At 53.5% G+C, this 12,410-nt stretch overlaps 1 protein-coding gene across 1 annotated transcript in view; it reads left to right on the plus strand.

The window, feature by feature from the left end:
- The window catches only part of LMOD1 (leiomodin 1), a 43,498-nt gene that overhangs the window by 30,917 nt on the left and 171 nt on the right, over nt 1-12,410 (plus strand). The window contains exon 2 of the mRNA XM_077771980.1: nt 7,266-8,749. Coding sequence (XP_077628106.1) covers nt 7,266-8,749 — 1,484 coding nt within the window. The remainder of the gene's footprint in view (nt 1-7,265; nt 8,750-12,410) is intronic.

Below are 12,410 nucleotides of genomic sequence, written 5' to 3' on the forward strand. Positions count from 1 at the left end.
CCCTCCCTCCTTGCTCAGGGGCTGGGGGGCTCCAGGCATGCAGTCATCAGTCCCAGAAGGCATTGTGAGGAGGCAGTTTTGCAGTACCCACACCGGATGATACAGCCCCCAACCCCAAATTAGGAATTTTCTTTTGAGTCCATTTCTTAGGGGATTAACTAGACTCCATTTAGGGACAGGAGCTGAGTGTACACATGGGTCTTTGTGTATAAGCCCTTGAACATCCCATAAAGTATGTTCCCAGAGATGTGAACCCAAGGGGGCGAGACTAAAGCCCTATTCTGCCCCCATTCCCTATTGGCTTCCTCCTTCTTGAGTCCATCCTTTGTGGTTTTAGTTTCCCCATAAATCCCTTAATAGCTACAAGGGATGAGAAGAAGGGGGCTGCTCAGAACTCATCCTGTGAGGGCCCACGGAGACGATGTTTCCCTACACAGTGGGGCTGTGAAATAGGGGAAGGCGACCCAGGATGATCTGAAAAGGGTCAGGGTTGGGATAACCAAAAAAGGGGGTTTCTGGGAAATGCCAACGCCTTGTCCCTGAGCCACCGCCAGAACAGGAGTCAAGGAACTTCAGTCTGGGAATGGTTGGGGGAGGGGCTGCCAGGCCTTTTTCTGGAGTGATTCTCTGGTCAGTATGAAGGGATGCTGTCAGCCTAAACAGTAACTCTCAGGCAGTGGGGCCACTGCCTCAGCACCATCTGCCACATGTACCTTGATGTCAACTTGTCCCCCTGCCTGCTATGCCCCCTAAACTGTGAGGGCGGGACTGTCTTATATAGCGCGATGTCCCCAGGATGGTGTTGATATACACCTCCCGATGAATGAAGCCACATAGGATGAATGAGTGAGGTCACAGGAGTACTTGGCAGGGCTAGCCCTAGAGAACAGGCATCTCTTTGTACCCCCAGGCCCACACAGGCCCCACCATTCATAGGACCCTAGCACTAGTTGTCATTGTTGGGGTATGGGTGATACCTGCTCCCATCCCACTCCATCCCTGCCTCTGTCACCATGGGACTGGGGGAGAGGGTGATGGAGAATTCCCAAAGCAACCTGTTCCCTTCCTGGCTTCTAGCTCTCCAGGCAGCTTTCTGGGGTTTGAGACATGGTCATGTCATTGTTCACGGGGAAGTGCAAAAATGCAGTTCCACTGGCTGCTTGGCAAATGCTTGATTTCACACTTCTAAATGATGCTGAGATACTAAGCAAGGGGGCCAGGGGCCTCAGGGAGGAGCAAGGCAAGCCCCCTGCCTGCCACTGGTTTAAGCACTTTTCTTAAGGGAGGGCTCAGCTTCATGGCAGCTTATCTCCTGTTCAGGCCCTTCTTGGTGTCAGGACTTCAGTGTAAGTCTCCTTACAACCACCTGCGACCTCATGATGAGCTCCAGGTTCGTCGGTTCCATTCTGCGTATGAGACAACAGGTTCAGAGGAGGTATGCAGCCTGCCCGAGATTACACAGCTGGTCAAGGGCAGAGTTGGGATTTGCACAGAGGCCAACTGCCTGCAGAGCCAATGAATCCACATGTGACCAGAGGGAGGACATTTCCAGAACAATCCTTGTTTTCCTGACAGCTCTGGAGGGAACCTACAGCTTTCTAGGGACAGTATCAGTTGTTGCAAGATCTGAAGCTCTACTGTATAATGTATAGAATTGTCAAATCACTATGTACATATCTGAAACTAATGTAACACCGTTGGTCAGCTATACTTCAATTAAAAAAAAAAAAAGATCAGAGGCACCTGGCTGTCTTTGTCCATAGAGCATGCAACTCTTGACCCTGGGGTCACACGTTCAAGTCCCACGTTGGGTATAGAGCCTACTTGAAAAAAGAAACAAAAAACAAAAAACATCTGAAGCTCTGTCTAACGAGCTGGGCTAAGCCTCAGTGGAGGGCTCCTGGCCCATAGACCACCAAGGGAAATTGGCATTGCTGGCCCTCTGCACAAATGCCAGTTCTAGGAATTCTACTTCCCCCAAAAGGCAGTTGGTCCTCCTGAAACTTCTGGTCAGAAGAATCCGGAATCTTTCTTCCTGGTGCAAACAAAAGTTTGCATGGCATTCCATGTAGAATGAGGCAAGAGGCGGTAGGGAGTGAATTTCCTTGGTCCTCAGGAGCCCTGGGCCCTGCTGGCAACCCTGACCTTCACACGAGCCATGTAAGGGGGCTGTTCTCCCGGGGGACCTTGGGCACACTTCCAGCCTATGGCAGGCTCCTCCGTACCCTCCCTTGCAGACAGAAGACCCTGGCAGTTGCGGTGCTGGGTAGCGGGTCTCCAGGTGGCTGGAATGAGTAGGGCCAGGGCTCCAGCTCTCTGCTGGACCAGCTTCATGGGAGAAGCAGGGAAACGTGATCTTGGGCTCTGAGACGTGCTGGGGGCTGGTGGAGAGGATTGGTGCAGGACTAGGAAGGAGACGTGGTGAGGGGTCAGAGCACTGGGAGGACTATGGGACGCCGTAGAGTTCCCCGATGCTTTCCTACTAAATATAACCTGATGCACAAGAAACAAGAAGCAGGCTGTGGTCCGGAGCCAAGCTAAAAATGTGGGCTCCTAATGAGCTTGAGTCCTGAGGCTGTCCGTGCCCTCAGGACTTCAGCTAAGGCTTGGGAGACAGTCTACTGAAAGCAGAGTTAGCCTGGAGATTGAGCTGGTGCCTGTCGAGGCCTCTAGGCAGAAAGTCTAATGGCTGTCTGTCTCACCAGGCAGCCCTGGGGGAACCTAGCAAAAGACTGGCCTTGAACCATCTCAATTGACATCACCTCGGACTTACTTTGGGGATGGAACAAATGCACTCGAACCCATGGCAGTGGGATCCCAGGTGAAGGGCACAGCCATTACCAGTCACTGGGCTCTGCCACCTGCTACGCAAGTGGCTGGAGTGAACTAAACAAACCCACACCTTCCATGTCCTGTTACAATAGAAATTTTCCAATAGAAGGGTTCTATTCACCTTGGTGCTGTCCTCTGGGGAGGGCTGCAGACTCTGTCCCTTGCAGAGGCCTCGGGTCATAGGAAGGAGGTGACCTTGGTGGTGGGCTACATGAGGTATTAGGCAACCGTGGGCTGAGGGCTGAGTGCAGCACATACAGGGGGCTTGGTCTTCTCTCAGCAAGTTCTCATTTTCCAGGGACTTCTGGACAGACAATTCTTCTCTCCCCCTTGGGCAATGAAAGCGGTGAAATGTTCTCTCTCTGTTGAATTGGACAAGACTTCTAGAGGAAGTGATATCCGAGGCCTGGAGCAGATGGGGGCAAGGAGCTGCTTTTTACCTCCAAGCCTGATTGCTAGGTCTCGGCATCATTTCACAGGTTGTTAGAGGCCTTCAGAGGTCATCATCTCCATTCCTCTGCCTCTATGATGGATTCCCAAAGCACCCCTGAGGGCTTCCCCTAACCCTAAAGCTTTTCCCAAAGGGAAGGACAACTTTTGCCGCTTAAGGCTTACGGTTCTCATCTAGAAGCCTGTGGACCTTTGCTTTATGGAAGTTCTTTGTTATATCTAACCTAACCCCTCTTGCTACAAGGGATGAACAGTGGAGTGGGGCCTAGAGACTGGAGGACAAGCAAAAATAACCTCCGGGGGTCACTAGGATGTACCACCGGTTCTCGAAGCAAAAGAAGTTGGCTTGGACTCCCTTTCAGATAAGCAAGAAGGAGGCAGCTCTGCTATGTGCTGAGGAGCTCGCTCAACAGAAATCCCAGCCCTGGGAGGACGCTGGGCTCCTTCTCCTTTTAAGGCAACGTCTGAGCTCTCAGGGCTACGAGCAGCAACAAGCCCCAGCCCCACTCATTCCTGGCTATTTGGAGGAAACCCATGATTAATCAGCTCCCCTCCCCCGCCCTGCCTGGTTTTCATTAGGTTCTTTTTAAAGGGCTGGAACACCTCCTCAAGATCAGACACACAGCCGCTCCAAGCCAACTAGGGCCCCAGTGTGGGGGGAGCACCCTAGGAGGGAGCGAGGAGCAATCCTGGATGAAGACAAGGGGAGAGGTCAGCGGCTAGGGTGTCAGGGCAGAGTGAGGGTGAACATGTTGGAAAAGGAGTCCTGATGGGAGAGCAGGGGAAGGTTCCAAATGGGAGCCCTGGTCTAAGCGTGGCAGGGGTTTGGCTGGGAGAGCAGGTAGCTGTGGGGCAGGTTCTAGGGGCGGCAGGGGCGGCAGGGGCGGCCGGGCACCCGGAGCATGACCTGGCAGGTAGAGGGGAGTGCCTTCACCCCTAAAAAACAAGGTCAGAAAAGGTTACGTTGACTTGGCTGGTGACAGTCAGATCCGGAACCTAGTTTTTCCTGAACTTGCTGGTTAAGTTACCATCTCTCTGGCTCCCCAGTTTCCCTCCAAGTGAGGCCTGTGACCAGCATGGGAGCCGTGCAGAGGGCAGCTGGGCGGCACACAGTGGGTGCTGAGGAATCCCCAAGGGTGCGCATTTTGGAAGGAGAGGGCAGGATTCCCCGCATTAGGGGCCTGACCTGGTCTCTGCTGGAGAGGTTGGGGCACCCAGCTCTCACCTCCAGGCTCCTGATAGAATTTATGATGAAACCACTCTGAGCTGGGATGGGCTGGAATTTCCTGGCTGAGCCCAGGGCAGTGGTCGGGAGTGTCCTAAAGGGGCTGACCCATTGGATTTCCTCGTTTACATCCATTTGCATACTCCTCCTTTCAAATCAAGGTACTATAAAGTCACCGCAAGTCTGCTCCCCAGAAAAGGGTGACCTTAAGGGTCAAATCCAGTTCACTGGGAGCCAGAGGAAGTGTGAGAGGTGGCTTGCTCCACCATGAAAGCACCAGTGAGTCCCCCAGCGCAGCTGCCCCATTAGGGCAGGAAGAGGGAAGGGCACATTCCTCAGCCCTGCCTCACCAGGCCTCCTGCCCCTTGGCTGCCTGTTGTGATTCTAGCAGAGAAGCCAAGGACTTTTGCTGCTAAATAAACCCTGGGGCCAGTCCCCGATGGCATGTGTTTGTAGTGCAGGTACAAACTGTTTCCATAGGACCAACCGGCTCTCCATTCCATCTGGGACTGCGTTGGGGGTGAGAGTGAGGAAGGGATGGGGGGGCACGGATGCCATGGAGGGTGGCTTTTCCTTCCTCCTCCTCTTCCCACAAGCCAAGCGGGCACTCTTGAAAAACAGAAAACCTTTCTAATAATCAGGCCATAGTCTCTTCTTAAAAAACACCTGGGGGGCTCAGTCGGTTGTCCATTAAGTAGCCAACTCTTGATTTCAGCTCAGGTCATAATTTCACAGTTCGTGGGATTGAGCCCCACATTGGTTTCTGTGCTGACAGCCTGCTTGGGATTCTCTCTCCTTCTCTTCCTACCCAACTGACCCCCCCCCAATAAATAAACAAACAAATAAATAAATAAATAAATAAACTTAAACAAGGTGGATAGGAAGCAAGCATTCTCAAAATAAGGCTCAGACTTCATGTGACTTCGTGGAGGAAGAAACAGGGCCCCATGGAAGTACATGGTGACCCATGTTGCATGTAAAATCCAAGCCTTCAGTACATCTCCATTTCAAAGCCTCCCTGAACAATTTCTCAGTGTGTTTATGGTCAAAGCGGAATCACAGAGTCCTAGGTCCTGAATCTGCCAGAGTCCTCCTGAGGTCAGCTCACTCAGTGGAAAATAGGGCTCCTCCCAGAGAGATGTTGATCCTTAGCAAAGCTTTTACTAAAAAATAAGAACAATATTGTGGGCTTTTCAAAAACCTACACATATTTGATGTAAACATGTGTCTTTTATTCTGTCTACCTTACTTTTTTTTTTTTTTACTGTTTACTTATTGTGTGTGTGAGAGAGAGAGAGAGAGAGAGGGAGTGGGGGAGGGGTAGAGAGAGAGGGAGAGAGAGAAAATCCCAAGCAGGCTCCCAGGTGTCAGCAGAGAGCCGTTGGGCTCAATCTCACAAACTGTGAGATCATGACCTAAACCACAATCAAGTCAGCCACTCAAGTGACTGAGCCACCCAGGCGCTCCTACCTTACTTCTTTACTGTGAGCTCCTTCCTATTTCAATGAGATGATGATAGTAGATAAAATGTATAAATATTCCTTTTTTTGTTTTTTTTAGAGATAGAGTGTATGTGAGCAGGGAAGAGGGACAGAGGGAAGAGAGAGAGAGTCCCAAGCAGGCTCCACACTCAGCACAGAGCCCAACATGGCACTCATTCCCACAACTCTGGGGAGTTGTGAGCCAAAACCAAGAGTCAGATGCTCAACCAACTGAGCCACCTAGGCACCCCTATAAATATCTTTAATTGGTAAAATAAAATGTTAGCAGCCCTGTGTTGGTCCCTCTAACTTTTTGTTGTTGTTGTTGTTCCTTTTAAAATGTATTAGCTGTAAAATCCCCGTATCTGAGAACCACTGACCCTTTGGAAGCAGGGCCAGCGCTAGGGTGAGGCATGTGAGGCACTGCCTCGAACACAATGCAAGGGACACCAAAAAGCTCAGTGATCAAGATAACTGATATATTTTTTAAATTTTTTAAAATGTTTTTATTTCTGAGAGAGAGAGAGAGAGAGAGCAGGGGAGGGTCAGAGAGAGAGGGAGATGCAGAATCTGAAACAGGCTCCAGGCTCTGAGCTAGCTGTCAGCACAGAGCCCAACATGGGGCTCGAAACCATGAACCATGAGATCATGACCTGAGCTGAAGCCGGACGCTTAGCCGATTGAGCCGCCCAGGCGTCCCAAGAAAACCGATATTTTTAAAAATCGAATTTAATGCCAAAAAATCTACGACAACCAAAAAATGCAAAATTTTAAATAAAGACAGGACCAGTATTAGTGATTTTTCCCTTTGCCTTGGGTTCCAACATGGCTTAGAAAGGCATCCCTTCTTCTTTTTCTATTTTTTTTTTTTTTTTTTGAGAGAATGTATGTCTGCATAAGTCAGGGAAGGATGAGGGAGAGGGAGAGAGGGAATTTTCAGCAGGCTCAACACCCAGGCAAAGCCCAATGCGGGGCTCCATCTCACCTCATCTCATCTCATCTCACCACTGTGAGATCATGACCTTGAGATTATAACGTGACCTGAAATCAAGAGCCGGTCATTTAACCAACTGAGCCACAGAGGCACCCCTGGAAGCATTCCTTCTAAATCACCGTGACAGCTTGAATCCCAAACCCCCTCATGGTGTTCTCAGTGGACATAGTCCTTTGGAGGCTCCAGGGCAGTTATATAAATGCTCCCCACACTTGTCCCCATACTCATTCCTCTCCCTCTGTAGCCAGCTCTTCATGTTTATTTTTCTTTTCTGAATTTTTAGGAAAACAAGCAAGTGGAGACCCAGACAGATGCCAAGAATGGAGAGGAAAGGGGCAGAGATGCCAGCAAAAAAACCCTGGGCCCCAGACGGGACTCAGACCTGGGGAAGGAGCCAAAGAGGGGTGGTTTAAAGAAAAGCTTCTCAAGAGACAAAGATGAAGCTGATGGCAAAAGTGGAGAGAAGCCCAAGGAGGAGAAGCTCATCAGGGGCATTGACAAGGGCCGGGTAAGGGCTGCGGTGGACAGGAAGGAGGCAGGGAAGGAAGGGAAGGGAGAGGAGAGGGCAGCAGCCCCAAGGAAGGAAGAGGAGAAGCAAGGCAGTGAGAGGAGCACAGGGCCGAGCAGAGACAAAGACAAGAAGAGAGAGGAGAAGGAGATGAGTAAGAAAGAGGATGACGGGAAGGGAAAAGGGGAGAGGAGGAGTGCAGATGCCAGGAAGGAGGATGAGAAGGTGAAAAGAGGAAGTGGGAGCACAGACACAAAAAGGGAGGATGAAAAAGTGAAAAAAGAGGAATCCGTAAACAAAAAGGAACCCAAAGAAGAGAACAAGACCCAGGCACCGGAGAAACAAGCCCCCGCTGGCCCCACCAAGCCCTCTGAAGGGCCTGCCAAGGCGGAGGAGGAAGCGGCCCCCAGCATATTTGATGAGCCTCTGGAGAAAGTGAAGAACAATGACCCAGAGATGACCGAGGTCAATGTCAACAACTCAGACTGTATCACGAATGAGATCTTGGTCCGGTTTACCGAGGCTCTGGAGTTCAACACTGTGGTCAAGGTGTTTGCCCTGGCCAACACGCGCGCCGATGACCACGTGGCCTTTGCCATCGCCATCATGCTCAAGGCCAACAAGACCATCACCAGCCTGAACCTGGACTCTAACCACATCACCGGCAAGGGCATCCTGGCCATCTTCCGGGCCCTCCTCCAGAACAACACGCTGACTGAACTCCGCTTCCACAACCAGCGGCACATCTGCGGCGGCAAGACGGAGATGGAGATTGCCAAGCTGCTCAAGGAGAACACCACCCTGCTCAAGCTGGGCTACCATTTTGAGCTGGCTGGGCCCCGGATGACGGTCACCAACCTGCTCAGCCGCAACATGGACAAACAGCGACAAAAGAGGCTCCAGGAGCAACGGCAGGCACAGGAGGCCAGTGGCGAGAAGAAGGATCTGTTGGAGGTGCCCAAGTTCGGGGCCCTGGCCAAGGGCTCCCCCAAGCCTTCCCCCCAGCCATCTCCAAAGGCCTCGCCCAAGAACTCACCCAAGAAAGGGGGCGCTCCGGCTGCTCCCCCTCCGCCTCCACCTCCCTTGGCCCCACCCCTCATCATGGAGAACCTGAAGAACTCCTTGTCACCAGCTACCCAGAGGAAGATGGGAGACAAAGTCCTCCCCACCCAGGAGAAGAACTCCCGCGACCAGCTACTGGCTGCCATTCGCTCCAGCAACCTCAAGCAGCTCAAGAAGTTAAGTAGTTGTGGGCAGAGGTCAGCAGGGCTGGAGAAGGTGGAGCAGGGGGAGAGCCAGCAGGGCTGGGGGGGGGNAGTACACAGACTTCTTGTCCGTAGGGTGCTTCTGGCCGTCCCATCCATCCCCCTGCCTCTGGGCAGGCCACACCTGTCTCCTGCAGGGGGGGAGGGGATTCTCTCCTTCCTCTCAGGAGCTTCCTTGAGCCTCTCACTCCATGCCTCGAACTCCTCCACCCTGCAGCTAAACCAATGTCTCCCAGAAATGGAGAAAGAGCCTCTACAAAGAAGTTCCACCTGTGACCCTACCATTATGTCCTCTCCCCCCCATTCCCAAAGCAAAAACGACCTCCCTTTTACGAATCCCCTCTCGGGACCTGCCGAGTCCTACGGATCAGTTTATCCCAAAGGTGTCTGGGAGAGCCGCCCTCAGGGGAACCTCCCTGTGACTAATCAGTGCCACAGACACAAGAGCCATCCCTACAGACCCCTCTTCTCAACCTCTATCCCCCGCCCTTTGGTGACAGAGTCCATGGTCACCTGCTGGTCTGGCTGGCTGGTGGCAGCTAACCCTACCCCCACAACATCATCGGGGGCTAGACACCATGACACAAAAGACAACCTCAGCTGTAATTCTCGTGGTCATTTGATGACATCCAGCTTTTGCAGAAAAGGAAAAAAATGCTTCCTCTGTGTCAACGCGTCATTTACTCATTTCACAGACATATACTGAGGTGCATGAAGGGGAGACGAGATGAACTGCAGAGGCCCCTTTGCTGAGCTCCTTTCTCTAAACTCTCTCTGCTTTGCCCCGACAGGTGGAGGTGCCCAAACTGCTTCAGTAGGACCAGACTGCCAGGGGGCACTGTCTGCCGATGCCATGACTGCCCAGGCCTCGCCTCCCAGGCCCGCACAGACCCCGCCCACCCCACCCCGGCTCACCCGCTGTGGATGTCCCCACTCCGCCACGGGAGAGCACGGGGCCTGGCCACGCGCAAGGAAGGACGCCTGATCTCTTCTCACTTTCCTTTTCTTGTCTCTGAGGCTCTACAAAAATTTCTTTCATACCTGGAACTGAGGTTTCTGGACAAGAAGAGTCCTTTTAGCGTGTCATTGAGAAGACGGCATGCCTGGGGCCCAAGCAGCTGGCAAGTTGCAAAAGGCCTGTGATTCAGGACAGACGTCCCACCCGGACCACATAACCAGCCCAGCCCCACTGCCCTCCAGGGCCAGGATTCAGGCCTCTGAGGAGCCCTCGGGGCAAAGCTGCGGGGCCCGGGGCCCTCTGTGTGGGGCAATGGCCGAAGATGCAGCGGGCATGAGGGCCCAAGGGGAGAAGGAGGAGGGGCTGAGGATACCCTCAAACCCCTCCTGGGCTAATGAGAGGACATGGCAGGGACAGCCGGCCTGGACGGACAGTGCCTGGTGGGGAGTGGGTTCCAGCTGGGAGGAGAGGGACAGATGGCAGCTGGTCCTGAAGGTTTAATGCCAAAGCAGACGTTTCCCTCACACCCACCTGCTGTTGTATAAATAGCTGTGTATCTGTTTTTCCATAAGATTTTGATAATATATACAAGCCTTTAGTTGTGAATGAATGACTGTGCCCCAGCTCTGTACTGTACCGAGGGTGCTGATGCCCACTCTGGCCCCATGGAAGGCTCTAGAAACTCAGGTTCCCTGCCATGCCATCCCGAGTTGACCACATATCCAGTTCATGTCTGCAGAAAGTCCAGTGCAAGGGAAAGCCTCAGGCCTGAGTAAAGGGCTCCCCACTGACCCGGTTGACCAGGCCAAGGAAACCAGACCTCAGCCAGGGTCTGCTCCTGACCATTCTTGCTGCCTGGAGTCATTGGCCAGAGCTGCTTTCGGGGGTGATGGGGCAGAGTGGAGCCCAGGGCCCTGGGATGGCTATATTAGGCATGTTCAGGGGATGCTCATTCCATGACTCTTCCTAACTGCGGGCTTGGGGCCAGCTCCCCATAGCAGTCACAAGCCCAGGAAGGCAGCCATCTCTGAGCAGGCAGAGAAGTGAATGACCATTTGGGGAGCAGCACCCCCACCCATGTGCCCAGTCACCCATCTCCCTACCCCCTGCTCTAGCTTCAGGCTGCTCTCCTGACCTAACAGTGCCCCCATGCCCTCCATCCGGGGTACATCAAAAGCATCTTTCTGATTTGAGTGACTTCAAGGTGCCAGCACCCCTTGGCACTGTGGGACTGCCACCTTGGGTCTAGGTCACTGGTAGTTTTTCTGTCTCCAGCTTGTGCCTCAACAGCAGGGAGTATGGCAGTTTCACCGTCTTTGGGGGGGAAGGAGGGGGCGTCCCTGCTAGGAAGGAGGATTGCCGGGCTAGGTCTGACCAAAAACAGAGGCAGGCTAGTCGCGGCAGCAAAAAGCTTGGATCCCAGGTTACACTCTGTGCCCCTTCCCCTCCACATGCTGGACTGTCTGGCCCAACAAGGGAAACAAGGGCTGCACCCAGGAGAGGGGAGACAGACACCTGCTGCCTCCTGGACCTCAAAGGGTGTTCACTGGAGCTAAGTGCAGCCAGGCCTTCCATTCACGCTGCGTCTGTGGTTGCTAGGCCTTGGCAAGATGCTTCAGGTGCTCTTTCAATTCTGTGAGGTGGATACCAACATTATCTCCATTTTGCAGATAAGTTCAGTCCAGAGAGGTTAACTTACAGGTCCATGGTCACACAGCTAATAAAAAGGGAGCTCAGGTCGATTTCCAGCTCCTAGAGCTACTTCTGATAACAGGTCCCCCTCGTCCCCTTACTGAAATGAGACTGCGCGTGGTGCCCCAGGAAAGCACTGAAAGCCTAACCAGACCGAAACGACACATCTCCAAATCTTAAGGTTCCGAAAGAAACTGTCACCTTAGGAAGACCTTTCTACCAAACTTAAAACAAGATTTAGCCAGACTAAAACACACACACACACACACACGCACGCACGCACCCACCCACCCACTTTCTGTCCACACACAACAAGGGGTTAGCGCCGCTCTCTTCCTCCGCTCTCCTCGGCTCTGGGCTGGGTGGGTGGAGCCGAGGCTGGTGAGGTCATTCTTCCTCTGGTGCCTTAGAACCAGATGCGGGGGCGCAGCGCCACCTGCCGGCAGGCCGCGTCCCGGGTTCTCCCGCTGCGCCAGGGGCGCGCCCGAGCTGCGCTAGAGGGCAGGGAAGGTGGGTAGATGGGACGCAGCGCCCGGTCTGCGGGGACGCCTTCCCCCCGCCAGGGAGGGGCAGGGGGAGCGCCTGGCACCGAGCGGCCATGTGTGCTCGTGGAGGGGCTGAATATGGAAACCGGCCGTTCTCTGGCGGCCGCGTTTCTGCCGAATCGTGCACCCACGGCCGCCCACCTGCCCCATCCGCCTCCGCTGGCGCCCGTCTGCTAGGTTTCCCTTCATGAAACATAGGACGCAAGAGCGGGACAGGATCTATCCTCGTCCCTCGCCCGCCTTTTACAGGGAAGAAAATGAGAGTCAAAGGCAGCAAATGACTCGAACAAGGTGATGCATCCATATTCGAACCCACATCTCTTGCCGCCGGGTCCACTCTACCCACCTGGGCCACGGGGCTTCCCTCCACGATGTCCTCCGCGCCGCCTCACCCCGCTGGCCCCATCGTTACCAGGGGCCACATCCTGTGTCTCCCGCCAGGCAATAGAGGGCGTCTTCG

Source organism: Crocuta crocuta, unplaced genomic scaffold, assembly GCF_008692635.1.
Source record: "Crocuta crocuta isolate KB4526 unplaced genomic scaffold, BGI_CrCroc_1.0 scaffold318, whole genome shotgun sequence".
Lineage (NCBI taxonomy): Eukaryota > Metazoa > Chordata > Mammalia > Carnivora > Hyaenidae > Crocuta > Crocuta crocuta.